Source organism: Vespula vulgaris, chromosome 17, assembly GCF_905475345.1.
Source record: "Vespula vulgaris chromosome 17, iyVesVulg1.1, whole genome shotgun sequence".
NCBI classification, from domain to species: Eukaryota; Metazoa; Arthropoda; class Insecta; order Hymenoptera; family Vespidae; genus Vespula; species Vespula vulgaris.
In genome coordinates, this window is record NC_066602.1 from 3,514,470 (window position 1) to 3,541,313 (window position 26,844).

The window sequence follows — 26,844 nt, forward strand, 5'->3', positions numbered from 1 at the left end:
TTTCTTATATCCTTCTCTTTTTTTGTCGATTAGAAATATTCAATTATCAATTATCGATGAGTCTTCTTTCGTTAGAACGTACGATATTCGAGAAATTTGCTCGACATAAAACAATATGTTATTGTTATTTATTGCATAAAAAAAGAAATAAATTTCTACTTAGCGCCTAATTAATTATTCAACTTTTTGTTTCTATATTTTCTTGCAGATCATGCAACATCGACGATGACGCCGCGTGGTCAAAGGTAAAATTCATAGTATAATACGATAGTAATAAGTTTATTTATAACAAATTGTAATTTATTAAACAAGTTCCAAGAGATTATATGCGTGCAAAACATTCGTTCGATTATTTTCATTGGACTTTCGACTTTGTAAAAGACTAAATTATATTTACTTTATATCAAAAATTTTTCATTGTTTGTAGGTTAACTCTGTTTCTCTCTTTCTCTCTCTCTCTCTCTCTCTCTCTCTCTCTCTGTCTCTCTTTCGCTCTTTCTTTCTCTCTCTCTCTCGTTTTGTTTTGTTACAAACGGTTAATTAACCTCCAAAATCCAGATATAAAAAATCTTAAAAATATCTCTAAAATCTAGTGGACGTTAACTTAAAAATCAATAATATAATTTCGCTTGTGTACAAAAATTAAAAAAAAGTATTATTATTAAATATTACTAAAATAAAACTACTTCGATTGTTTCGAAATGAATTACTAATATTCCATTTGTTAAAAGTAATCTTTAGTAATACTTCAGGAAATGGTTAAACGGTTCGATCTTTGAACGGTTTATCGTTTGAAAATCTTAATGAAGATAAAAAAAAAGAAAACAAAAAAAACGATAAAAAAACTAAAATAATAATAATTCGTTCTAATCTTCCTAGATACTAATCGATCAACGAAACGATCTAAGAACAAACGTTAACAATAAAACATATATTGCTAAAAAAAACAAAAATGTATATATATATACGAAATAACGTGAGTATTATCAAAAGATATTTTCGAAAAAAAAAAAATGAATAAAATAATACTAATAATAATAATGATAATATTAATAATAATAATCTGACATTTATGTTAAACAACGTGACACCGATAACAAAGTAATAAGACCAAGCAGCATCGACGATGCACAAACGATCGCTAAAGTGTCTCGATTATAATTTGGGCATAATTCTTGTTGATGACATCTCCTACGACACGAGAAAACAAAATGACAAAATAAAGAAAAAACGAATCGATAAAAAGTCAAAGAGAAAAAAAAAAGATATTCGATATTCATTGAAAATCCAAATTTGAATTTTCCCGGGTTGACAACTTACCATCTTTCAATAAGTACTACGACCAATCCCGTAACGACTTTATCAAGAAACGTTACGATCGAATAAACGAATGCACTTTTTTCAGTTCGAGGACCAATAATTTCGGCTGTAACACTTAAAGCCGTTACCATGGTTATCGAACTGCCTGCACCAATAAGAATGGCTATTGTATACGTAACGACTCCGTGGCTCCCGCCAAATTCTGTGATGGCTGCCGAAAGAATACCTATGAGAGCTCCGCAAAGGTAACATATCTAAATAATTTAACGATATAATAATCAGTATCGAATGAACGGAATATACGGATGGCGTACTGTAAAGTTAGCGTATAATTATGAAATAATTCGAATTTATATACCTTTGTTCCGCAAGATCTGTTCATGTATTTCAACAACAATGCGGCTATGAAGGAAGATAAGTAAGATACCAATGGTACCGTAGCCAACGCTTGTTTACCACCAACTGCCGTTTCCTCGATATAAAGTGGTAAGTAAACAGTAGCAAGGGTTATAAATAATCTGCTTGCAACATACAACATGGCCACTCTTAATAATATCGATGTACCAAACCAGGATCTTCTTGGACTTGAAAAACCGTCTAAGAGCCAACTAGATTCGTCGGGATTCGTTTTGGCTTGTGATTGACTCCTATTTTCCAAAAGATTTCCTTTCAGGAGAATGTGAAAGAGAGTGGTCGCAGTCAAACCGAATGCCGTTACAACGATCACTATGTTCTGCGAAAGGATTGGTCCAATGTCTTGGAAATATGTTTTTTATACATGGAAATGAAAATTATTTAGCCGTTTTCTATTCTTTTCTTTTCTTTTACTTTTTCTTTTTATTTTTCTTAATACTAACTCTGAATTTGTAGTCGTCGTGTTGATCGAGTAGCACCATCGATTCGCCATTTGTGGGAAGAACGATCCATGTGACAACGAAAACTACTACCGCCGAGCTCACCTGTGCTGAATACCTGCGACGAAAACAACTTACGAGTGAGTGAATATAAATATAATATATTTGATTTGGTCTATCTTCCTTACCTTATAGCTGTTAATTCGGTTCGACCGAGTAACGAGCTTGTTAACGACGGGATCATAGACAAATGCGAGATCTGTACGGCTGCCCAGCCAATCTGGAAGATTACGATGCTCAGTATATAAAAGAACATGACGATAGAGTTGGAGGTATTAGCGAAACCTCCAAAAATAATTGGGAAACTTAGGGTGACCAAAACGGAGCCGATCACGTGCCATATTTTTTTCTTGCAGTAACGATCGACGAGAAAGCCAAAGATTGGCGTTGTGAAAGCATCCACGATTTGACCTTCGAATAACGTTCTATGTTATTATAAGATATTTTAAGATTTAGGTTTTATTCATAATATCTTATTTACCTAACAACAACAATGTGCCAGCCATTATTGGTTCCAAGAGAGAAACCTTTTGTAGGTATATTAAAGTATAAGAGAACCACATGGCTGCCGTCAGATCGTTGAAAATATGTCCCAAGGCATAAGCCAATTTTGTCGACATGGATACTTTATTATTATCCATGCCAAGTAGTCCAGTCTCCATTTTAGAATTTTTCTCCATTTTTCTTCTTTCCGTTTTTCCTTTTCTTTCTTGTTTTCTTTCTTTCTTTCTTTCTTTCTTTCTTTCTTTCTTACTTATTAATGCTTTATCGATATATCAGTTTCGATCCAAAGAAACGTAGAAAGAACAATTCGTTTTACTCATCATCTTGTCTCTTATTCGTACTAGAACGAAAGCTAACTAATTATAAACGAAAGAAAATCTGCATTAAAAAAGAGTAAATACTCTAAGAAATATGTCATGAGATAACAAAGGAGATTAACATAAATTATGATAAAATTATTATTCTTAATAACGCAAGGCAGCTGTTACAAGTATGTTTAATCTTTTAAAACTGATTATTAACGGTATTAATACGATCGAAAGATTATTTCTTGAGTATAAATTTTCTGAATAATTAAATCGTTTGGGTCTTTAACATTTGAAGAAAATTCAAAGAAAAACTACATCTTGTTAACTACAATTTTTTTTTTAAATTATATTCTTAAAAGTAAAATGAATCTCTTGGAATTGGTTTTCCTTTCACTGGAAAGACCAGCCCGAAGCTATTTTCCGTTTATGGAAGTTCGCGTTTGAAACGATTTCTTTCTCGAGATAAGAAAGTTACGGTGTAACTTGGAACGTTGCTTGATATATTTATGAAACACGGTGACACAACGACCGGAAACGTAATATTAAATTTCATTTACAAGTGTCCGGTATATACGTACTTACATCTTAAAGATCGATATATTCTTTGTTTCTCAATCTCTTATCTGAATCGGTAATTTAAAACGCAAACAACGAAATAAATAACAAACTCGTCATTTCGTGTTCTTCTATGTTATTATAAACAGAACGTTGAAATCCATTTTATAAATTATATTTTGATTTAATATTCGAAATAATTTCGTTCGACCGATTCCGGTCGACCTCTTTTTTTTTTTTTTACGAATAAAGTAAACAAAGAAAGAAATAAATAAACAAAAGTATTGTACGAAGTTGATTTTTTTTTTTTTTTTTTTTAATACGAGTATCTATCGCGAATAGATAATGAAGAGATAGATAGAAGTCAAACGAGTATAATGATCGATACGTCGATAATAATAAATTTAGAAAAAGAAATAATAATTACTGCGTGGGTGGAAAATTAAAAAAAAACTCGTAGAACGTGTCAACCTGGCAAACGATGAGCAGCAACTGATCGGTGCTTCGGTCACCGTTTGCTTTGTAAGAAAAGAGAAAGAATATGAGGAAGAAGGGAACAAGTAGTAGTAGGTAGAGGGAGAAAGAGAAGAAGGAGAAGAGAGAAAACGTTTCAAAAGTTCGAGTCGTCCTATCGTTTGTCATCTTTGTGGAAACTTACTTGTTATTGTTTATATCGGGTTCAAAGAATTTCGTCAGTTTCGTTATCACCTATACAAAGTACACGACGTCATTTTGTTTCAATTATTTTATAACAACGATTTAATAACAACAAAGTAATAGAGAGTAAACTTATTCGTTTCAAGTCGTTTCTTTTTTTTTTTTTTTTTTTTAACGCTAAGAAAGTTTTCTGCAAAATGGGATTACGTAGTTTCTAATCTAATCTATGGAATGACTTATGATAAAGAAATATGTGAGAATGTACGAGTGGAAGAATAAATGAAAGCAACTTTGACAAGTTGTTGATCGATTGAAAATGTTATATTCATTCGTTCGATAATAGTAGAAAGATATTGAAAGTATGATTTATAGCAGAAGAATAAAAATTATATATAAGAATGCATATATCAGATAAAATGCAAAGCCGATGAGAACTAAGTGAAAAGTTTTAATGCTTCGATGAGTAATTAAGGAAATTGTTAGATGAATTAATTTATTAAGGATATAATTAAGGATATAAATTAGAGTATATAAGAATGTATATGCCGGTGATGTAGAAAACAACGTGGACATCAATGGAAGAATTTCAACGATATTAATTTGCTATTATCTTCAATCGATAATTGATACAATAGAAGAATTGAAATAAAGAAAGAAGAAAAGTAAAAGTATCTTTGGAAAGTTAACATATTAATGGCAAAAATTCAAATAAGAAATACATAAGTTGATATAAAATATATAATAAGAATCTGTATCAAGGTAACTTGGAAGAGTTATGAATTAATTAAAAACATTTCAATGATCTGTAATAACTCTTAATAAGAATGATAAGAATTAGTTCAATAACATAGAAATAAATATGTGATTATTTTTTATACGACAATGAAGAATGTTAAAGGTTTTCTAGAATTATTTTCTCATGTATAAGTATCAACATTGAAAATAGTGTCTGTGGTTTAATTTTCACTCGCATAAGCATGCTACATATATATATATATATATATTTATGTGGTTACATACTCATATATACTCCTAAACATTGTGTGTGTAGTGTATTGTATGTGTGTGTGTATATATATATATATATATATATATATATATATATATATATATATATATATATATTGGATCTAAAGAGACCGTAATCCGAGATCGAGAACATGAAACCGGTGCTTTGGTGAGGGAGAGTACGAAGCAACAATCGATACTTGGTTTTTCTATGGTCTCCTTTACTTCTCATCTCATTTACTTGAGTTCGTTAACATATTGCAGGTCAGACATTTTCTCTCTCTTTCAATCTGTTTTTCTCTCTTTAATAATATTACAAAATATTGCATTATTTTTATTTCTATATTGTTATGAAAATTGTATTTATTTTTTATGAGCTAAATGTTAAATTCGTTTGTTCAAAATAAGGATTGAAAAAGAGAATAAAAAATTGTTAATAAACATTACGTTTGCAATGTGTTAGTAAAAATTAGAAATATATATATATATGTATGTATGTATGTGTGTGTGTATGGAACATTACTATAGACAAATTGAAGTATTTTTAATATAAAAGATTTAATTTATTTGATTACAAATTGAATTTTTGTTTGTTTTATTTCTTTCTTTTTTTATAACAAAAGTGTATATAACATTTACGTATTTAATATTCTGATACACTTATCTTGAGATTTGTCTATGTTGATTATTCTACTTATTATATACAAATTAAATTAAGTATACTTGCATATTTTATTATGTATATATGTATATATATGTAAGAAATTTTTACACCGATGGAATTAATCAGTGAGATCTTTTTTTAAACATTTTATCGCCGTGTGAATTTTTTAACGAGATAACACGAGATATAATAATAATAATGATAAAAAAATTTTGTAAACAAAAGAAAAAAGAAAAGAAACATAGAAACATAGAAGAAACAAGTATTACATGCAGTCTTATCAAAAATGAATTTATATATATCTCGAAAGAAATAGAATTTCACTCGAATGTAATTTCGCATGATTTCTCTTAGATCATTGATCTACAAACACATATGTTCGATAATATCGATAATGGAAGCTTGTGTTAATATTGTCGAATGTGAATATGTATTAGTAAAAGAGAATATAAGTATACGTTGTGTTGACTATGTACATAAAACTAATCTCTAAGTTTTTTTACAATTCGTTAAGTTTTCGTTCTGATTGAAGCCGAGTATTCCGTTCCTTCGAATTGTCTCAAATGTATCTGCAAAAAGAAAACGAAGAAAAGAAAAAGAAGGAACAAGAGAAATAATTATAACGACAATCGTAAAAAGATTTGCAATAATGATTAATCGATAATATTGATAATAATTATGACGACGATAAAAAAAAAAAAAAGAAGAAGGACGGAGAAAAAGAAGTATGTGAACAAATATTAATATATCTACCTGTAAATGTAAATTGACCTCAGCTGATCGGCTCAAATATGGAAAGTTACCGCCATTTTTTAAATGTGCTAATTTAGCATTCGGATAACATTTATACATTTCTTCCCTGACTGAATTCGATAAAGCGTACTCGTCGAAGACGTCTATTATAGTTATTGGCAAATTGCAAATTTTTTCTGGTTGCACATAAGAATTGATACAGTTCATGGTTAATCTTGACGCCAATTCCGGCTGATTTAAACTTTCTAACTGAAGAGAAGAAATTGATATATATATATATATACAAATACATATACACTAAGTTTAGAAGATAAAATAAGAATGATATTTTTTTTAATAAAAACAAAAAAAAAAAAATTCTCTACAAATTTTTTTGTGTTTTTTTTTTTTCTTACTCTTTCGACCATAAAATCGATAGCTTCGATAATTTCTCCATCAACCTTCTCGGTCGTAAAATTTCCCATAACCATTTTTTTTAATACCAACGACGGCAAAATCCAAAAACTATAAGTCAAAAATGAAAAGAATTAAAGATAAAATAAAAAAAGAAGAAGAAAAAAGATATATATATATATAATAAATATAAATTTGTGTTAATTTGATAATTCGCAATAAATAGATTTTTATTAATTTTCTCGAATCTTATAGACTTTCAACTTACTTACACTGCAGCGGAATCGTTGTAACTAAATACAGATGTATCTGTAAACGTGTTACATAAAATTAAAGATGCTACTCTCGGGCAGTAAGCATTTACCTCGGTAAATTTTTGTGCTAAGAATCCACCTAAGGGAAAAGAATGATAAAAAAATTTTGGTTTTCTTTTTTATCGACCGACACGTTCTTACTGCGTCGATAAGGTAGAACAAAATTAATTAATTATCTATAATCATATCATACGTTCATTAATTCTGACCTAACGAGGCTCCAAATAGATGAACCCTATCGAGTCCCATATAATCCAAAAGTTTTCGAAATCCGTCACACCATTCTTTGACGTTCCAATATACCGGTGGTTCGGCCTGCATAGATATAAATACAAAAAAAAAATAAAATAAATAAATAAAAATAACAAGGAAAGAAAAAACAGATTAAATTGCATTTGCATTCAGCAGAAAAAAAATAATAGACGAAGGAGTATCAATTACTCTGTTACGTAGCAATGCATTTTAATTGCATTATTTTTTTCAGCCATTATCGACGGTCGATAAGATAGTATACAAACGATAAAAATAGAATGAATTATACGGAATATAATAATTTCGATTCTCAATTTTTTTTTCTTTCCTACTTTTTTTTTTTTTTAATTTCATATTAAAAACTAAACTCACCGATATGACTCTGTAACCCTTAGCAGCTAAGCCTAATATTTGTTTATAAAAAACATCGGCAGTACCACTAACAGGAGGAAGACAAATGAGTGGACATTTGACTGTCTTAGGACTGGAATCGTAAATTTTCCATCCCTGAAAAAACGGTACATACATATACATAAAAAGTAATCAAACAAAAAAAAAAAAAGAAAAAAAAATTTTATACAATGCTCATCATTCCAATCGAACAAATCATTTATCGAGCGTTTTAATTAATAATCGACTTTTTCGACGAATTAAACAATATTGTTTCTTAACAATGACAACAAAAACAAATAGTAACATTAATATCGATGATACGATATTTCTGATTCATACTCGTGTGATTCTAATGAATATAATTAAATGATATTATTTTTTATACGGTTTTACACGGTATAAACATCAATATATTATATTATTAATAATTTATTTCAACGAAAAAAGGGAAGAAAAAAAAGGAAGAAGAGAATTTTACCTTTGTACCGTCGACGTCGACGACGATTTTTCTCAGGGGAACAGAACTTCGAAAGCTTTGATATTCTTGAGAACGAGACAGTTCACTGCACGAAGACATGTTTCCTTCACCCTCTTACCCTTACCCTTACCCTTATATCCCTTGTCCCTTGTCCCTTTAACACCACTCTTACCTCGTTCAATTCTATTACTTGTAAACGTTTATCGACAGACGATGTCTATACGCAGCGTTCTTCTCAATATTCAAATGAACATGATACAGTATAAATTATAATTAAGAGAAACGGAGTCTCGAAGAAAAAGTGATAAACAGATAGAAAGAGAACGGGAGAGGAATAAGCAAGGTCGTTAATATGTAATACGTTCGAGCGAACGACGAAGGAAAAAAAAAAAGAAAACAAAAACACATACACTCTTTTCGAAGACGATCGATAAGGGAAATTATTTGACGAGTAAAATCAAACCTTCCTTTTCACTGTTATCTTATCGAGTAATTAATTTGAAGAAGATTTTTACGATAATACATGCTTTTCGGATACATATATATATATACATGTGTGTACATATATATATATATATACGTATACGAATATATGTGTACACTCGATTAAGAAAGTAGATTGAGAGAAATAAAAATAAAGCGAAAAAAACGATGTTACTCCGACGACAGCTCGTACTATACTCTTTCTGCTCGTTCCTCCGAGCCCGTCGTAACCTCGATGTTATCCCCTCTACTTCTCGCGCATGCGCGGTACTCGTTGACTCGTTCGTTGCCGCGACTCATCGTCAGTCGCTCCGAGGTCCTCGGTCGGTGTGGAAGGTTTCTTCGTTTGGTAAATATATTTTTATCTTTAGAGAAAAAACATTTGTATATTTTTTATAAAACTTATAGCTTATTCTATAATGATATATTTTGGAGTTAGTTCGATGATTTATCATAGAAGTGAAGTTATTATTTTTATAATTTATAGGTTAGGTAATTGTTTTGTTCAATTCGTGCGATACGTTTTATAATCGTACTATCGTTTCTTTTTTTTTTTTTTTTTTTTTTTTTTTATTACATTCTTTCTTTTGGTATCTTAATTTTTATTCGAATAGTCCAAATTGTTTAATATATTTATCATTATCGACATGTTGGATATACGTCGGCATGCTAGGACGGATGGAAGATTGTCGATAAAATGGTTTTTACCAAATCTAACTAAATAACTTTGTATATTTTTTAAGATAGACAACGACAATACACTTGGAGTTTATTTGAAATTAAATCTTGAATTTGTTGAAAGGTTCGTAAGTTTTATAGACACTTTAATACAATCTTTTTTTTTTTTTACAGAGAAATGTGTGATATTTTACGTTTGGTTTAGGAGAAGTATAAAATATAACTGCGAGATTATTCTATAGAAACGTTCTACATTACCGATCAAGGATAAACCAACAATTTACTCGTATTTTAACGAACGATATTAATAATTATAAATCGTTAATATAATAATTGCGTCTATCATTATAATTGAATTATATCTATTAGATAATTCACTGTATTTTATTTTACCGACCATGGATGGAGACAAGGTCAATACGTTTTCTACAATCGAGCATCGTTATGAGCCATTGTTTATTGTTACCATTCAAAGACGTTATTTATTGAAGATAACCTTGTAGCGTTCTATCTTATCGACTGTGGGTAGAAAAAAAAGGTACAACATTCGTACTGAAACGAACAATATAATACAATGAATACACGTATATATATACATATATAGACGTAACAATTACAAATCATATAATACTTATATTTATCATTAAAAATTAGTATCTCTGTATATTTCGAAAGGATTTTAAAATCGTATTACGATCGAAACGATATTATATTATTATAATTCCGAGTTTTATCGTATCGATGTATATTTGAGAGTATCTACTAACAAAAAAAAAAAAAAAAAAAAAATAATAATAAAAAATAAAAGAAAAACGAAAAGAAAAGAAAAGAAAAGAAAAGAAAATGTTTGAACTGGTAGAAGGGGGTTGGAGGGGAACGTAGCTCATAGCTCGTAGCTCGTAGCTCGTAAAGAGGGTCGTAACCACCGTCCCGTGGAAGGGTGTGGCTCACCCGGCAGGTACGCATCTACCAACATAAGTAAGCTTCTATGTACTCGTGTAGGTACAACCGGGCAACATATCGGCTATCCATCGAACGACCGACTGCAAGATTAACGATCTAGGAACTTCGACGGTATTACTTTGGCCACGAGAACAGGGTACCACTTTCCCCTTTTACCCTTCTCAACTCACTCCTTCACCCTCACTCCCTTCCACGTTTCTTTATTTCTTTTTTCTTTTCTTTTTTTTTATTTACTTCTCTCTCTCTCTTTTCCTTTCTTTCTTTCTGTCTTTTTTTCTCTTTATTTATTTTATCTCATATATCATCGTGTGCCTACTTTTTACAACTTCACAAGTATATATATCTAAATGTATATATGTATAGATGTTGATAATATGTCTCGTGTAATTAAATTTTAATTAATTTGATATATATATATATATATATGTATATATATGTATATATACATATACATACATATATATAAATTTCTATGTCGAGAAAGTGATAAATGTATATATATATATATATACATATATATATATATATATATATATATATATATATATATTAAATTGTAATAATAGTGAATCTTTTAATTCTTTTTTCTCGATTGAGTTTAATGTAATATTTTATATAAATTTACTAATATAAACATATTTATATATACTTCTCTCTCTCTCTCTCTCTCTCTCTCTTTTTCTATAAATATATATAAAACAGATAGAGAAAGATTATAGAGAATATTATTATGATATCATTAATATTATATATATATATATATATATATATATATATATATATACACATATTATAATACACTTATCGTAAAATAATGACTATTATCGACGTATACGTTAATTATGCTCCAGGTAAACGATGTTAGTAATTAAAAGCCTTTTCCAAGTCATTAAGTCTGAAAACGTTGAAATTAATGCTCTGTTTAAAACCGAATTAATCATGTTCAAGGTACTCTCTTCTATATCTCTCTCTCTCTTTCTTTCTCTCTCTCTCTCTCTCTCTCTCTCTCTTTCTCTCTCTCATGGTCCATTATTATCGTCAGTGGCTGGCAAAATTAAACGAAATTCCACTGAAGCTGGAACGTATACGACTGCCTAAGTATCCACGTACTCACATGCTCACATATTCGTTGGCTTTGGAGAGGGGGCGTACGTTAAAAAAGAAAAAAAAAAATTAAAGTCTCTAACACCAACCTACCTCTTTTCGTGAGTGACAGCTTCGCTAATATCTACCCTCGTAAAGAGAGTCTTAAGTTTGAACTCTCTTTACATCTTTTTCTTTTTTTTTTCTGGTCTACCTCATTTTTTTTATTTATTTATTTATTCATTTAATTTTCCTGCGAATTTCTCTTCGACGTTCTTTAATTAGAATGACGTGGTTGCATCATAAATAAATAAACGAATAAATTAAGTTTAAGATATATTTGAATTAATGGATATTATATATGTATATATATATATATATGTATGCATGTATGTATACAGGTGTTCGAAGAATATAATTTAAACGATTAGAAAATCGATGATAATTAAATTGTTAGAAATATCATATATATGTTTTAGAATAAAGAAAATAATTTATGTGTCACAATCAATTGATACACGACGTCTTCATATTTCTATAGTCGTGTAAAAAGTTATATGCATTATATTAGGTGATTGGATTAAGTTTTAGTTATATTAAAGAATTACTCGAATGATAGATAATTAGATTGTATGTATATATATCTACTTTAATTAGATTATATATTTATAATTATTAGATTATATAATTAAATTATGTATTTAAACAAATAGATATATATATACATTTTTTTCTTTTTTTCTTTTATTTTAGAAGTAAGTCACACACGATAGATAAAAATGGTCGATCGACAATGGACAAAGTTTAGAACAATTTATTCCCTAAGCACGGTTTAGTCCACGAGCGTGAAATACTTCGCATCGCTGACGTTTACATTGCCAGCCTGGCGAGTCATTAATAACCGATACGGAGAGCTCGGTTCTTGCTTCGCGCTAATTCGACGTATCAAATTGAACGACACAGGCTGCTCGTTAATCTTGCTTCTTGATATATACCTATGTATCTATCTATGTACTTATATATATATATATATATATATATATATATATATATATATATACATAATACGTACATTCGTATATATTTTTACTCGATGAATATTATTTAAACAATCGCAACATCTATTTCTCCTATACACTTTCTCATTTCTCTAAAATTACATCCCTACAACTATATAAATAAAATGTAAAACTACAAAAATAGTAATTACTTTTCTTCTAATCGTTTTTTAAAGACATCGCATATACGATACATACATATACACGTACATAGTAAAAACATATACCATAATTTAATTTAATTAAGTATACAAAAATATCATTATTCGGGCGATAAAATAACAAAAATCTAACAAACAACATATATAACTCGTAACGAACGATTCAATGAATTACTTAAAATTATTTCTAATTTTCACGAATATACGCACGTAAGTATGCACGGATGCACATGCTTAGATATAATATATATATATATATATATAAGTGTTATACACGTTTACAACTACAATGTAAAAGCACTCGTGAATCTTACAACACCAGCTATAAATACCTGTAATAAAGCGAACGATCATTAATCTTCAACAGTAATTTCGGTTCGCAGTGGCGACATTCGTCGTCTTCGTTGCTCTCCTTTCCATCTATCTATCTCTCTATTTATCTCTCTCTCTCTATCTCTCTCTCCTTCTCTTTCTCATGTTCACGTTGTGGTGGTGGTGATGGTGATGGTGAAGGTGGTGGAGGTGGTGGTGGTGATGGTGGTGGTGGCTTCGTTCCTGCACTTTCTAGGATAATTAATGATCCCAAAAGCGATCTGCTCACGGTTGTCTCGTTTCGGGACGATCGTTCTCTCTCTCTCTCTTTTTTTCTCTCTTTCTCTCTGTTTTTTCTTTTATTCTCTTTTGCCACCCCCATCGACTCCGCCCCTAAACTCCTTTTTTCTTTCTTATCTTTGTCTCTCTCTCTCTCTCTCTCTTTCTCTTTCTCCCTTTTGACGCGCACGCGTTGTTTCTTCGAAGGGATCAAAGTGAAACTTTATTTCGTGAATTGCTTGATTATTCTGCGAATAGATTTTTCTGATGTTCCTTCTTCTTTTTCTTTGTCTTTTTTCTTTTTCTTTTTTTTCTCTTTTTTTTAGTTAGTGATATTTTACTCGTTTCAAGGAGAGAAATGAATTATTTGTAAAAAGGGAGAGTTAAGAAATCGAATGAATGAATGAATTAGTTTTTTTTTTTTTTTTTCTTTTGATTTGTAATTTGTCCTGTATTTATCAAGATCATATTCGAAAAATTGAATTACATTTCGAAGAAAGAAATATGTTTCACGGAGTGATGATATGAATATTTTTACAAGTTCAGATTATCGAATAAAATTGTGTGCTTGGTTATTGCCAACAGCCAGTAGAACGTTAGGAATCTTTTAAAGAGATTTGGAAAAGAGTTATTTATTTTTGAAATCACATAATGACCTTTGATCTCTTCTCGTTTTTCTTTCTGCCAGCAAATTCAGTCGTTATCTCGGACTAGTCATCTTAATCGCTCTGTTAGATCAAAATATCTCTTTTGAAAGAATAGGAACAAAAATAACACTAACGAAAATAAATATATATATATATATATTTTATCGACAAAAATTATCATTAATTTTATATGATTAGAAAGAAAGAAAGAAATGATAGTTCTATGAATAGAAAAATATTTTTTCTCATACGAAAACTCGATCTGATCGAAGTCCATCGATATTCTATACAAATTGATATACAAATCGCTAGATAGAGTAAAAATACACACATACACACACACACACACACATATCTCTCTTTTACATAAATTTATATTTTTTATTAATTACATTATTTTACAATTATATTTTACTATATATATATTCTTTTCGAACAATTAGTAAGATTAACATCGACAAAAAAGAAAGAAAGGAAAAAGAAAAGAAGAAAGAAAGAAGACAAAAAATCGTCCAAAAGGAGCGACTTTTTTATGTTCGTACATACACACATGTACCCATACATACGTATCCCATATTCAACATATAAATATATACCTATATCTATAGATATATATATATGTATATATATTTATATATATAACCTCGTAAGATTTGCATAGTAGTATCCAGGTGTCGAAACAGCATCTTCGTAAGATCTTAAGTTAGCTTCTTCTATCTAATTATCCGTTAAAGAGGGACAACCAAACGCTTCATCACCTTCCCCTCCACTATCCCCCTATCCTCCTATCCCCCCATTACCTCCTCCCTCTTTCACCCTTCTCTCTCTCTTTCTCTCTCTTTTTCTCTCACCGTACTCTTACTGTTCAACCGATAATAAACAAATATTTTCATGACAATCGAGAACATAGGACTAAGGGACGACGACATTGTTTGGCATTATATCGACTTCGTTCGTTCAAATCCGATGAATCTCTCTCTCTCTCTCTTTCTCTCTCTCTCTTTATCTCTTCTTTATCTCTCCCCCTCTCTCTCTCTCTTTCTCTTTATCTTTTTTCATTCTCTTGGTTCTTACCGAATGAATACGGAAGCGAACGAAAGCTGGAATTTCCGGTTGACTCGGCACGCTAACGAGATGGGGTGGTTTAGCACTCGTTTTCCATGGGGTTCCATAAGACTTAAACGTTGTGGATTCTCTTTATACTACATATATCTATATACATATATATATATATATATCTTATAGTCTTCTTCAATCTCTATTGTCAAGTTTTCTCTCTCTTTCTCTCTCTTTTTCTATCTCTCTCACTTTCTTTCTACCTCTCTCCCTCTCTCTCTTTCTCTCTTTCTGTTTGGACGGACAATCTGCTTCGTTGAAAATTTGCACAATAATGGTGGATGGTTCGGTTCGGTTCGGTTCGGTTCGGTTCGTCTTCATCGTTGAACGTCGACGAACAAATTAGCACCCAAGAGTTCGTTGCTTACGCCATCGTCAATGTCGATGGTTACTTTGCTTATAGGTTACATTATTTTATCATTCCGAATTACGACACGATTTTATCTTATTTTCACGAATATAAATGGTACGGGAAAGGGTGATCAACGCGGTTATTTCCTTACTCGTTTTTAAATAGATACGATTTAAATCTGATATGTAATTACGATTATTATTATAGTCATTAAAAAGTGATATTAGATTTGCGATTTATTACTGAAATAATAACGATAGTACTCTATTGAAACACATACGGGTGATTCGTTATTCAAAGAATAACGAATTATTTATTATCAATTATTTACAATAAATATGATACATGAGAAAGAGAGAGAAAGAATGAGAGTTTGGCGTTACTCTTTTTAATTTTATACTTGATGAAAAAGCAAATGCAATAAGACAGAAAAAATGGCTGATATTTATTAAGACATACCAAGAAATTCACCGTAATTTCATTTCATTTTTTATTACAACGTATCATTTCGATGCACGACTAAGCGTTATCGTAATTATTAAACAGTTTTAGAAAAAAAAAAAAAACAGAAAGAGATAAAAGAAGATGAAGAAAAAAAATCATAGACGTCGATCGATCGGCCTGAAGATCGTCTACGATCCACGTACATACACACGTACATACACACGCACATACACACGCATATACATACATACATATATGTATAAGAACAAGATGAGGATGAGAATGGAGGACGGAGGAAGAGGAATAGAGATAAAATGAAGCGAAAGCGTAAGGAGTAATTGGAAATTGCCGTCCCAGATTCCCTTAGGCCGATTCCATGAACGGAAAACCATTCGACATACTACATACACACGTACACATCTACGTACACATCTACACACGCACATTACATGCATACATACGTACATACAACATACATACATACATATATATATATATCTGTTCTTGCATCAATATTTAATCATGGCTAACAAGATGGCGGTGGTATGCACGCCACCCAGACGAGCTATAAAAGCGCGGGAGGGGTAGAGGAGGGGAATTTGTGGGGTGGAGGGGGAAAGGGGGGACAGTAATAGTCAACCTTACGTTCTCGTTCACGTGCGCATGCGCAGACTAACTCAGGTCCAACGGATGGACCAACGTCCTCGTCTCTTTCTCTCTCTCTCTCTCTCTCTCTCTCTTTTTCTCTCTATCTCTTTCTCTGCGAATGTATGAAATATGGGAGAGAGAGAGAAAGAGAGAGGGCAAATAACGTGAAGAGACGAGTTTTCGAGCCTGAGAATTGTCAATCGAAGGTGACGAGGAATGAACAGAGTACGCCAGGCCTCGAGGCGCGGCTCCTCAAACATCCCTTCCTTCTTTCCTTTCTTTCTTTCTTTCTTTCTTTCTTTCTTTCTTTTTTTTTCTTTCTTTCTTTCTTTCTTTCTTTCTTTCTTTTTTCTTTCCTTTTTCTTCTTTTTTTCTTTTTTATTTTCTCTCTCTTCTCTCTCTCTCTCTCTCTTTTTTTCTCTGTCGTCTCTCTGTCCCTGGCTCTGTCTCTATGTCTCTCTCAATTTTTTTTCTTGACCTTTGCACAAGACTGGCTAAGACGGATAATTACGAAGTAGGATGATCCTGCGATGTTCGCAGATAAATTTTATTATTTTGAAATTGTTTAACAAGTTGGATTGTGTCGGTTGATTTGTAATTGATTGTTTTAATAATCGCGTAATTATTATTATTATTTCTTTTTCTTTTTCTTTCTTTCTTTCTTTTTTTTTTTTAATGCAGGATCGTTTATTACGTAATTGTTCCATAAACGTACGTGGTAATTTCGAACGACGACGATCGTGAGATTCAAAGATAATTGTTAATAATATGTAATTTTGAACATATTTATGTATTATGTGACAAGGATTTCTAATTATCAATTAACGACAAGGTTTATAAAAAGTTTCGAGTATTTTGTTTCAAGATTATATATAGTTGGGAATAGGTAATTAACTTCCTCTGGGATCTTTGTAGATTTATTAATTACGATTAATGATAGTGCAATTAAAAATTAACAAATTATACGGATAATACGATTAATATGTTATTATGAAACATTTATCGTGACGATTAGTTTGAATTACTTGTTACTGACAGATGATGAGTGAAAAGATTAGAAAGATTTTATGGATAATAAAAGCCAACTGTTCTGTATAACTTTGAATGAAATATTAGACGATGGAATCTCTTAATGATTCATTTCATTTAATATTAGATATCATTATCTTTTTTTTTTCTACTTAGGAAATACATATATCATATACATTAGATCGATTCTTTCGTAAAAACTATACTACTTAATATCAATCTAATAGATGAAATTCGTCATCTTTTTGGGTATATATATATATATATATATATATATTGGGTATATATATATATATTTTGGGTATATGTATATATATATATACACACACACACATCTTTTCTTTTTTCATTGGTATTTGAAGAAAAGATGGAAAGATAACGTAATCTGATCTGTAAAGATCGTCGAAAATAATTCTGCCCAGTTGGAGCCTAAATACTCGAAAAATTCTAGATAACAAATATCCTGAGACAATGTTTACTCGTCTAATCTCTTAATACTTCGTTCGGTCTAGATCTCACGAAACTTTTTTCAAAATCCTAAAATTCGCAAGCTTTTAAAATGCGACTAGAAAAAGAGAAAAATAAGTAAAAGGGAGAAGGTAAGGAGATTAACGTCAATCATTCGTTAAAAACAATTTTTATTGTTTCCAATTAATTGTAGATTTTTCTTTTCTTTTTTTGCCTTTCTTTCTTTTTATTTTTCTTTTCTTTGTTTTTCACTTTTCTTTTTTCAAACATCAGATGACAAGCACGATACGTGAGATATTATAACAAAAATTATTCGAACTAATAAATCGTATCGCACGAATGCAATTTAACATTTTCATTTATTTATTTATTTGTTTATTTAATTTTTCTTTTTTTTTATATTAACTTCATCTTTCCAATTTAACCATTTTATTGGTTAAATATCGAAGTAAGAAATTATGGGAATAACAAATTGGAAAGAGAAAATGAGAGAGAGAGAGAGAGACAGAGAGAAAAGAATAAGAGGGAAAGGTAAAGGTAAGAAAAGGAAAGAATAAAGGAAAACATTAGAGAATAAAATAAAATATTTTTAATTTAAAAATAAAAAGGTAGAGGTATTAATATTTACAACTGTTAATAAAATATTGGTTTTAATATTAGTTCGAGGACCCAATACACACATGTACGCACAGACAAACAAACAAACAAACAATTTCTATACTTATATGTAGGGTGTATTCATACCTGTTTCTAAGATACACACACATATGCAATATCTATACCTAGGATACACACATTTAGAGAGCCAAAGCGAGAGAGGGAGAGAGAGAGAGAGACATAGTTAAGAGTTTATTTAAGAAATAGTAAAAGAAAATATTAATTTTTAACATAACGTTGCAACATTTATTATGTTATACTTATCAATAAATATTGAAAAAATAGCAATGTTGTTCCGAAATAGGTTTAAATAATCGCAGTGAGAGTTAGGTCTTATGACCTTCTAAGAAATAAGAGACAATGGATACTATTCTCTGATTAGTTACGGTAATACAAAAAGTTTCTACAGTGGTCAAGACTTAGGTATAGAAACGATGCATAAAGTGCATCTAAAGAAGATTCTACATGATTAATGATCGTATGAATCATGTCAAAATTTCAATAACTCACGAAATTTTGCCTGGGAACGTGTCCTTAAGTAAAGTTCGGTTTAGGTATATTTAATGGTTGAAATAATTTCAAGTTTATGTCGCGCACTTTCTAATACACTCAATATAATACCTTTTTTCTTTTATTCTATGTAAAACTATATATCAAACATTTATGTATGGTTCTTTGCTTTTTCAAGTTAATAGATTTTATTTTATTATTTCTAATATTTAATAGGTATCCATAAAGTCCTACATATATATATATATATATATATATATATATATATATATACATACATATATATATATATACATATATATATATATATATATAATTCGATGGACACTCGTTGGACACAATGTTCTTTTCTCGACGATATTTAAAGCATTATTCTTTCTACATTTGTTTTTCTTTTTTTTTCAAGTTTATTAAATGTTATTTTATTATCTATTAGCAGCGAATAAATAAATAAATAAATATATATATATATGTATAAGAAAAAGATAAGAAAGAAAGAAAAGAAAGTAAAGGAAAAAAGAAGAAGAAAAAATAAATAAATAACTTTCTTGTATTTTTTTTTAAATGCAAACAGTATCGATTTCGTTTTCACTTGCACGGAACATGAAAATCGTAAATGGCAGAGGGTGCATCGAAATTACTATGCAATTATTTGAAGTAAAGAAGGAAAGAAAGAAAGAAAGAAAAAGAGAGAGACAAGGAATATACATATAAATACATACATCCATAAATACATATCTATATATATATATATATATACACATATGTATATCTGTTTAATGGATACGTACACCCTTATAAAGTTTCGCGTTTGTTAATCATAAAATTGGCAGTTTCACACGGTTCTCGAGAGAGTTCGGCCATGTTCATTCTGTTCATCTCCTACACATCGTCTCTCTCTCTCTCTCTCTTTTTTTTAAAGATTAAAGACGGAAAGAGAGAGAGAGAGAGAGAGAGAAAGAAACTTCTGCAGGAGCTCCGCAATTACCTGCAATTTATATTACGATCGTTCTACGCTACATTATTGACTCGTACCTATGTGTGTGGGCATGCAGATTGCATTTGTAAAACTTTTTAAAGAGAGAGAGAGGGGGGGGGGAATGAGAGAAGTATGCACTGTTAGATATTAATTATGTGCACGAGTATAAAAAAGGAAAAAGGAGAAAAAAAAGAAGCAGGAATAACAATCCAAAGGATTTAATATGTACTTGCCAAGTCTTTCAAAAAGAAAAAAGAAAAGAAAAAGAAAAAAGAAAGAAAAATGAAAGAAAAAGAAAACGTGACAACTGTGAGTAATAAAAGGAAAAAACAATGGAAAAAATAAATCTTTAGAAAAATACCTAAAAGAGGAAGAAAGGGAAAAGAGAAGAAAAGAAAGGAAAATAAGAAGAATAGAAATAAATATTTCCGAACGTTTCGTTCTCCATTTTTCATTATTTACTTGGTACCTTTAAGGAAGAAAAAAATAGATAGAGATAAATAGTGACAGCGACGGAGACAGATATAGATATAGAAATAGAGGTAGAACAGTGAGAGAGAGAGAGAGGGGGAGAGACAGGGAGAGATGAATAAAGAGAGATAGAAAATTGGCAAGAGAAGAATCTTGTTTTGTAAGAAAGAGAGAACAGGAGATAGAAAGACAGCCGGATGGACAGAAAGAAAGAAAGAAAGGAAGAAAGAAAGACAGACAGACAGACAGACAGAGACAGAGAGAAAGAGATAAAAGAGAGAAAGAGAGGATGGGCCTTATTACCGACGGGATCAAACGGTCCTTGGGGTGTTAACGGCCCACGCTCGAGAAGCGAACCAAACGTTAAGGTTTGACCCGTTGGTGGAGGTTAACGTCGAGTTACGCTGTTTCTCTCTCCGCCTTTTTCCCTTTCTTCTTCTATATATCTATCTTTCTCTCTCTCTCTCTCTTTCTCTTTCTCTATATCCTTCAACTCTCTTCTGTATCTTTCGATCTTGATCTCTTCCTCTCTCTCTCTCTCTCTCTTTGTCTTTTTTTCTTATTTTTCACTCTCTCTCCCTCTCTCCCTCTCCCTCTCTCCCTCTCCCACTACCTCTCCCTCTCCCTCTCCCTCTCTTTTTCTCCCTTTCTGTCTCTTTCTCACTCATTCACTCTTCCGTTCTTGTTCTTATTCTTTCTCCTTCTCTCTTATTCTTTTTCTTTACTCTCGCACTTGCCTTGCGCATTAACGACTAAACCAAACCTTCGGACCCTTTCGACCTTCGGCCAAGAAAATTTTCTTGCAGCATGTCGCGCAGAGTTATTCTAACTTTTCTACGGTCAGTGTCCTCGTGTCCGCGTTTCCGTGTGTATCGTGCATTTCCTTCCTTTTAAGTTCCTTCCCTTTTTCTCTTTCTCTCTTCCTATCTTTCCGTCTATCTTTCTTTCCTTCCTTCTGTTTCTCTTCTCTTTTTTTTTTCATTTGTTTTCTTTCATTCTATTCCATCCTATTCCATTTTATTTTTTTTATTTGATTTTATTTATTTTTCCCTTTTTTTTCCCCCTCAATCTTCTTCACTTACGTACATATCCAAGCTACTGTAACAAGTGTGCATTGTATGGTTTTTATTTGATTTTATTTTCTATCTCCTCTTGACGAATCTTGTTTTCCTTTCCTTGTTTTTCTTTTTTTTTTTTTTTTGTTTATTTTTTGTTTGCAAGATTCATCGCTCCGATTGTATTCTGTTAACTTCTAATTTCCATCGGTTTTTACTTTCTAATGTGATTCGCGAAATCTGCTGAACGCGCGCACATGCGCACCAAAAGTTTCCCGCTTTCCCGCTGTTGTAAAATTAACAAGAGTGATATGGAGGTGAGTACACTATCGAACATTTTTCTTTTATTTTCTTTTCTTTTTCTTTTTTTTTTTCAGTAAATTTTTACACATACATGTGCAAAACATTACTAATAATTACTAATAATTTGTTAAAAAAAAAGAAAAAGAGAGACGATAAGCTTGTAGGATTTGTACGAATATACTATTCTTTTTTTTATTTTTTTTTTAATATTTTTTATACTTTTATTTGTGAAGTTTATCAGATCGAATTAGAAAGGTCCTAATTCGCTTGAACGAATATGGACGAATCTAATCTCGATCAATATATATATATATATATATTCAATATAAATATAAATATATATATATATATTCAATCAAACGAATGATTCAATATCATTTTATTCCATTTTTTATTTGATTGATTTATTTCTTCTTAAACACGTTTATCGAAACCTATAATCTATTGCGCGTTGTAAACGACTGCAATGCGTTTTCTAAAGATGGGAAAAAGGGGCAAATTTATTTCCTCAGATATTTTGTCTATTATAGTACATTTATACTCAACGCAATTTATCTCTAACGCAATTGGATTGCGACTTGGATATCAAACGAACGATTTCGTTTCCTTTATCTCTTTAAATTCATCCATATAAATGTACCCATTTATCAAAACTTATGAGTCAACCTTTATGCATAAACGAAATTTTGTGTGATCGAGTATTAACAAATTTTTTGATTTAAAAAAAAAAGGGAAAAAAAAAGAAAAAAAAAACAGTAAAGAAACAAAAAAAACAGAAAAAAAATGAAAAAAAAAAACGGAAAAAAAGAACAGAAAAAAACAGAAAAAAAAACAGAAAAAAAACATTAAAAAAAAACAAAAAAAAAGAAAAAAAAACAGAAAACAAAAGAATACTACAAAAAGATGTATTAAAAAATATTGAAGCTAGTCTTGTTTAAATGAAAAAAAAAAAAAAAAAAAAAGAAAAAAAATTTGAGAAAATAATGAAAATCTTTTTCTGCGTTTACGTTCAAAATGGCGAAATGGGGAAATGGCAAAATGGCGGAAAGGTCGAAGATTTGAAATTTCGGAGTCGAAGTGGCGTCGTTGGTCGTTATCGTCGTCGTTGTCGTCGTCGCCGCCGCCGCCGCCGCCGCCGCCGCCGCCGTTGGCGTCCTAGTTGGCGTCATAGTCGGCGCCATTAGAAAAATTCGTCGGTTGTTGGCGTACCTCAACGTTCTTTTTCGACCCTAGCTTTCAATATTTTCTGGGATACCTAATCAACCGTGACTATCGACTTTTCTTTTCTTTTTCCCCCTCCACACCTCCTTTTTCTCTCTTTTGCTCTTTTTCATTCTTTCATTTTACACTCTCGTCCTTCGGCCCTTTCTTTTCTTTTCTTTTCTTTTCTTTTCTTTTCTTTCTTTTCTCTCTCTCTCTCTCTCTCACGACTTTTCCTTCTTTCGTTCGTTTCTAATACAAATTTTAGAAACGTGCGATTTATGGCGACGCTGTGTAATATCAAATCGAAAGAAAAATTTCATCTTCAATATTTCCTTCTTTAATTTCGTACGATCCCCTCTTGTTCTACGAATTATTGCGATTCGCTATTAAAGATGGAAGATCTTTGAAAAGCGAGGGAAACTTTTGTCGGGATAATACACGTGCGTGTCAAATTGATAATCGAAGAATTACTATCGTAACAATAGCAACGATTGCAAAAATATAATTTGCAAGATTTTATTAATCTTTACGAATCATTGAGAATATGGTTATAAACGAGTATGACCATAGATCATTTACGATCTCTAGTATTACTTGTTTAATCGATAGAAAAAAGACGTTATTTTTTGGTTGTTGTTGTATATCTACAACTGAATAAAAAAAATGAAATATGTATGTATACATATATGTAAGAAAGAGACACCTTTTGTTGCACACAGTCGTGTTATCTTGGAAGAAATCGTAATCGCGTAAAATTGAAGTGCAATTTACCGGTTTCTTCGGACCACAGACAGGTGTTTTTCGAAGAAAAACTCCAAAAGAATAAATTCTCTCTCTCTCTCTCTCTCCCTCTCCCTCTCTTCCTCTCCTTTTATCTTTCTTTTACTGCAGAATTCGTTAGGTGGCCCGTATGCATTGTTCCTTCATCGGAAGTTGAACGATAACACTTTGCATTTTAACGACACTTTATCTTGTAATACAAGTTTCAAAAAGTAATTACGTAAATATACATACACAAGTGTAATTTATTTATATGTAGTTGTTATTTACGTAATTATTTGTTAAATTTATACCAATTACGTGGTTATTCGTTCCTTTATTAACTCATTTCTTTTTTTTGTCTTTGAAACGTTTGTTTTGCAAATAATAATAAAAAGAAAGAGAGAAAGAAATACAGAGCAATAAAACGATAGATCAATTCTCAAAAAGAAACTGATCCTTCCTCTGACGATACATACACACGAAATTGCACATAGAAAAGAAGATAATTAATTAAAGACTTATAAAAAAATCGAACCAACGGAACGAACTAAAAAAAAAAAAGAAAGAAATCAAAAAACAAACAAACAAACAAACAAACAACCAATACCAATATTAGGAACGAGAGTTAAAAAAGAAGAAAAGAGAAAGAGAAATACGAAGATAAATAAAAATCGTGCGGAAAATTCTTAACGGAAAGAGAAAATCTATCGGTGTAGAAATTTCAAATCAATTTCCAAGTTTCCCCTTCCTACGGTTCGTTCGTCCTCTCTCCCTTCTTCCTGCAGCCCCTCTCCAAGGAAGAAAAGTTTCGTAGCGACGAATAAAAGATTTCGATTGGATAAAACCTGAGAAAATTGCAGGAGTTATAATCCCGGTACGATCCAATACGACGTCCGAACGCACTATTCCTCTCTCTCGCACTTTCTCGGTAATAGTGGGCGTGGCATCGTGGTCCGTCGTTGGTCACGCCTCTATCGGGCGTAACCGAGTAATGCAACTCGCCGGTATACTCATTGGTGTGGTAGAGGGGTTTAGGTGGGGGGAGTGGGTGGGGGCTAAGCGTCCAGCCGAAGCGACACTGCACTCGGTCAGATCGCAAGAGGACGCGAATGCGCGCGCGTCTAAGGTTCCGTCCTGCTTGTGTGTTGCATCTTTCTATATATCTATCTCCCTCTCTTTCCCACCCCCTCTCTCTTTGTGCGTGTGTGTGCGTGCGTGCCTGCGTGCGTTCATTCGTTCGTGCGCGTGCGAATAATAATCTACCATCGATATATAATATATATATATTTATATATATATATATGTATGTATATATATATATATATATAGCTACTCGATCGAATATAATATTCGTATATATTATTTCGGTATACTTTTGATATTGGCGCGACTGAGGAAAAAGAAAAAAGATTGAGAACAAGGAAAAAGGGGATAAAAAAGGAAGAAGAGAGAAAGTATATAAATTTATATATATATAAATCGTACGTTCTAAAAAATCGAACTTGCGGAAGGGTATCGTCGTAATGAAACGGAGTTTAAAATAGAGAAGAAGAAGAGGAAGAGGGAGAAAAAGAAAAAAAATAAGAGGAGAAGGAGAAGATAAAGAGGAGGAGGACGAAGAGAAGAAGGAGAAGGAAGACAAAGAAGAAAAAAAAAGAACAAGAAGAAGAAGAAGAAGAAGAAATATTTTAAATGGTATCGATCGAGATAAGAAAAAATAAATCTAAAAAGGTTCTCGTCGGTGAACGTTAATTTAAACAAAAGAGAGAAAAAAAAAAGAGAAAAAGGGCAAAAAAATATATATATATAAGAAAAACGACCAAAAAGAAAAGAAAAGGAAAGGAAAGGAAGAAAAAGGAAAATTTCGAAGAAAAGAGTGTGTTAGTGTCGTGTTTCTTATCCCCACTCTCTCTTTCTCTCTTTCTTTTTCTCTCTCTCTCTGTGTCTTTCTCTTTCTATCTCACTTTCGGGGTTATCTATCTATCTCACTCGTTTTCGAGAGGATTCTTTCGAACGCGCGTCTTCTTCGCCGTGTTGGAAATAATCGTCAGTCTCTCCGTCGACGGCACGGTGTAAACTCCATGGACTATAGACGTTCTCTTTTCTCTCTCTCTCTCTCACTCACTCACTCACTCACTTAGTTACTCACTTATTCACTCACTCCTTCTCCTTCTTTTATAATCCTATCTATCTATTTCCTATTTTATTTTATTCTCACTCCTGCTTTGTATTCTTAATTTTTAATTCTTAATTCTTATTTCTTATTATTTTTATTCTTTTTTAATCTACCTAACAAAAAATCTATCTCTTCGATTCTTCGAATCTATCTCTACTATCGTTACTTTCTTTTTTCTTTTTTTCTTTTTTTTTTATTATTGATCTAACTCTATCCCAGTAATATATTCAGTACATGTATACAAATATGTATATATATTTTTATATATGTATATGTATATCTATACGATAGTAATATCTTTCTTTTTGTTTTGTGTGAAGAATTAACAAGTGACGTGTTTCGCAGTGCAATAGTAACATTGGTAACGATTATAATTGATTTGATTAATTAATTAATTTAACGAACGAACGAACGAACGAAATAAATGAATGAATGAATGAAGATTGAACAGAAGAGGATAAGCAATAATTAGACCGAGAGAAGATACGGACAAA

At 31.1% G+C, this 26,844-nt stretch overlaps 3 protein-coding genes across 20 annotated transcripts in view; 1 reads left to right on the plus strand and 2 right to left on the minus strand.

Annotated features, from left to right (window-relative positions):
* The window catches only part of LOC127069881 (protein dead ringer-like), a 159,050-nt gene that overhangs the window by 221 nt on the left and 131,985 nt on the right, over positions 1 to 26,844 (plus strand). For 3 of the 15 annotated variants that reach the window (XM_051007505.1, XM_051007515.1, XM_051007518.1), the window contains exon 1: positions 26,541 to 26,844. This exon is cut by the window's right edge and continues 245 nt beyond it. The gene's annotated coding sequence lies outside the window, so the exon portion shown is untranslated. The other 12 variants (XM_051007514.1, XM_051007516.1, XR_007783780.1 and 9 more) reach the window with 11 other exon arrangements.
* On the minus strand, positions 1,317 to 2,914 carry LOC127069893 (major facilitator superfamily domain-containing protein 12-like). Its single transcript, XM_051007555.1, has 5 exons — positions 2,716 to 2,914; positions 2,363 to 2,645; positions 2,178 to 2,292; positions 1,679 to 2,053; positions 1,317 to 1,574 (listed from the first exon to the last, which is right to left on the minus strand). The coding sequence occupies exons 1-5, from the start codon at positions 2,912 to 2,914 to the stop codon at positions 1,317 to 1,319; spliced, it is 1,230 nt and encodes a 409-aa protein (XP_050863512.1).
* LOC127069894 (maspardin-like) lies at positions 5,853 to 9,186 on the minus strand. Of its 4 annotated transcripts, none has more exons than XM_051007556.1 (7): positions 8,977 to 9,186; positions 8,514 to 8,744; positions 8,015 to 8,149; positions 7,600 to 7,705; positions 7,349 to 7,469; positions 7,079 to 7,187; positions 5,853 to 6,932 (listed from the first exon to the last, which is right to left on the minus strand). In XM_051007556.1, the coding sequence occupies exons 2-7, from the start codon at positions 8,610 to 8,612 to the stop codon at positions 6,420 to 6,422; spliced, it is 1,083 nt and encodes a 360-aa protein (XP_050863513.1). In that variant the 5' UTR covers positions 8,613 to 8,744; positions 8,977 to 9,186; the 3' UTR covers positions 5,853 to 6,419. The 4 variants fall into 4 exon arrangements, with proteins under 4 accessions (XP_050863513.1, XP_050863515.1, XP_050863514.1 ...); XM_051007558.1 differs by having other exon boundaries at positions 8,514 to 8,747; XM_051007557.1 differs by having other exon boundaries at positions 8,924 to 9,186.

Bases quoted from the DNA above. Each gene is read 5' to 3' on its own strand.
- LOC127069893 (XM_051007555.1), bottom strand. From the start codon at position 2,914: ATGGAGAAAAATTCTAAAATGGAGACTGGACTACTTGGCATGGATAAT. The intron at 2,054-2,177 runs GTTAGTATTAAG...ATCCTTTCGCAG, and splicing joins ACGACGACTACAAATTCAGA to AACATAGTGATCGTTGTAAC. The intron at 1,575-1,678 runs GTATATAAATTC...TAAATTATTTAG, and splicing joins ACAGATCTTGCGGAACAAAG to ATATGTTACCTTTGCGGAGC.
- LOC127069894 (XM_051007556.1), bottom strand. From the start codon at position 8,612: ATGTCTTCGTGCAGTGAACTGTCTCGTTCTCAAGAATATCAAAGCTTT. The intron at 7,706-8,014 runs GTGAGTTTAGTT...ATATCTATGCAG, and splicing joins AGGGTTACAGAGTCATATCG to GCCGAACCACCGGTATATTG. The intron at 7,188-7,348 runs GTAAGTAAGTTG...TTTGACTTATAG, and splicing joins TACAACGATTCCGCTGCAGT to TTTTTGGATTTTGCCGTCGT.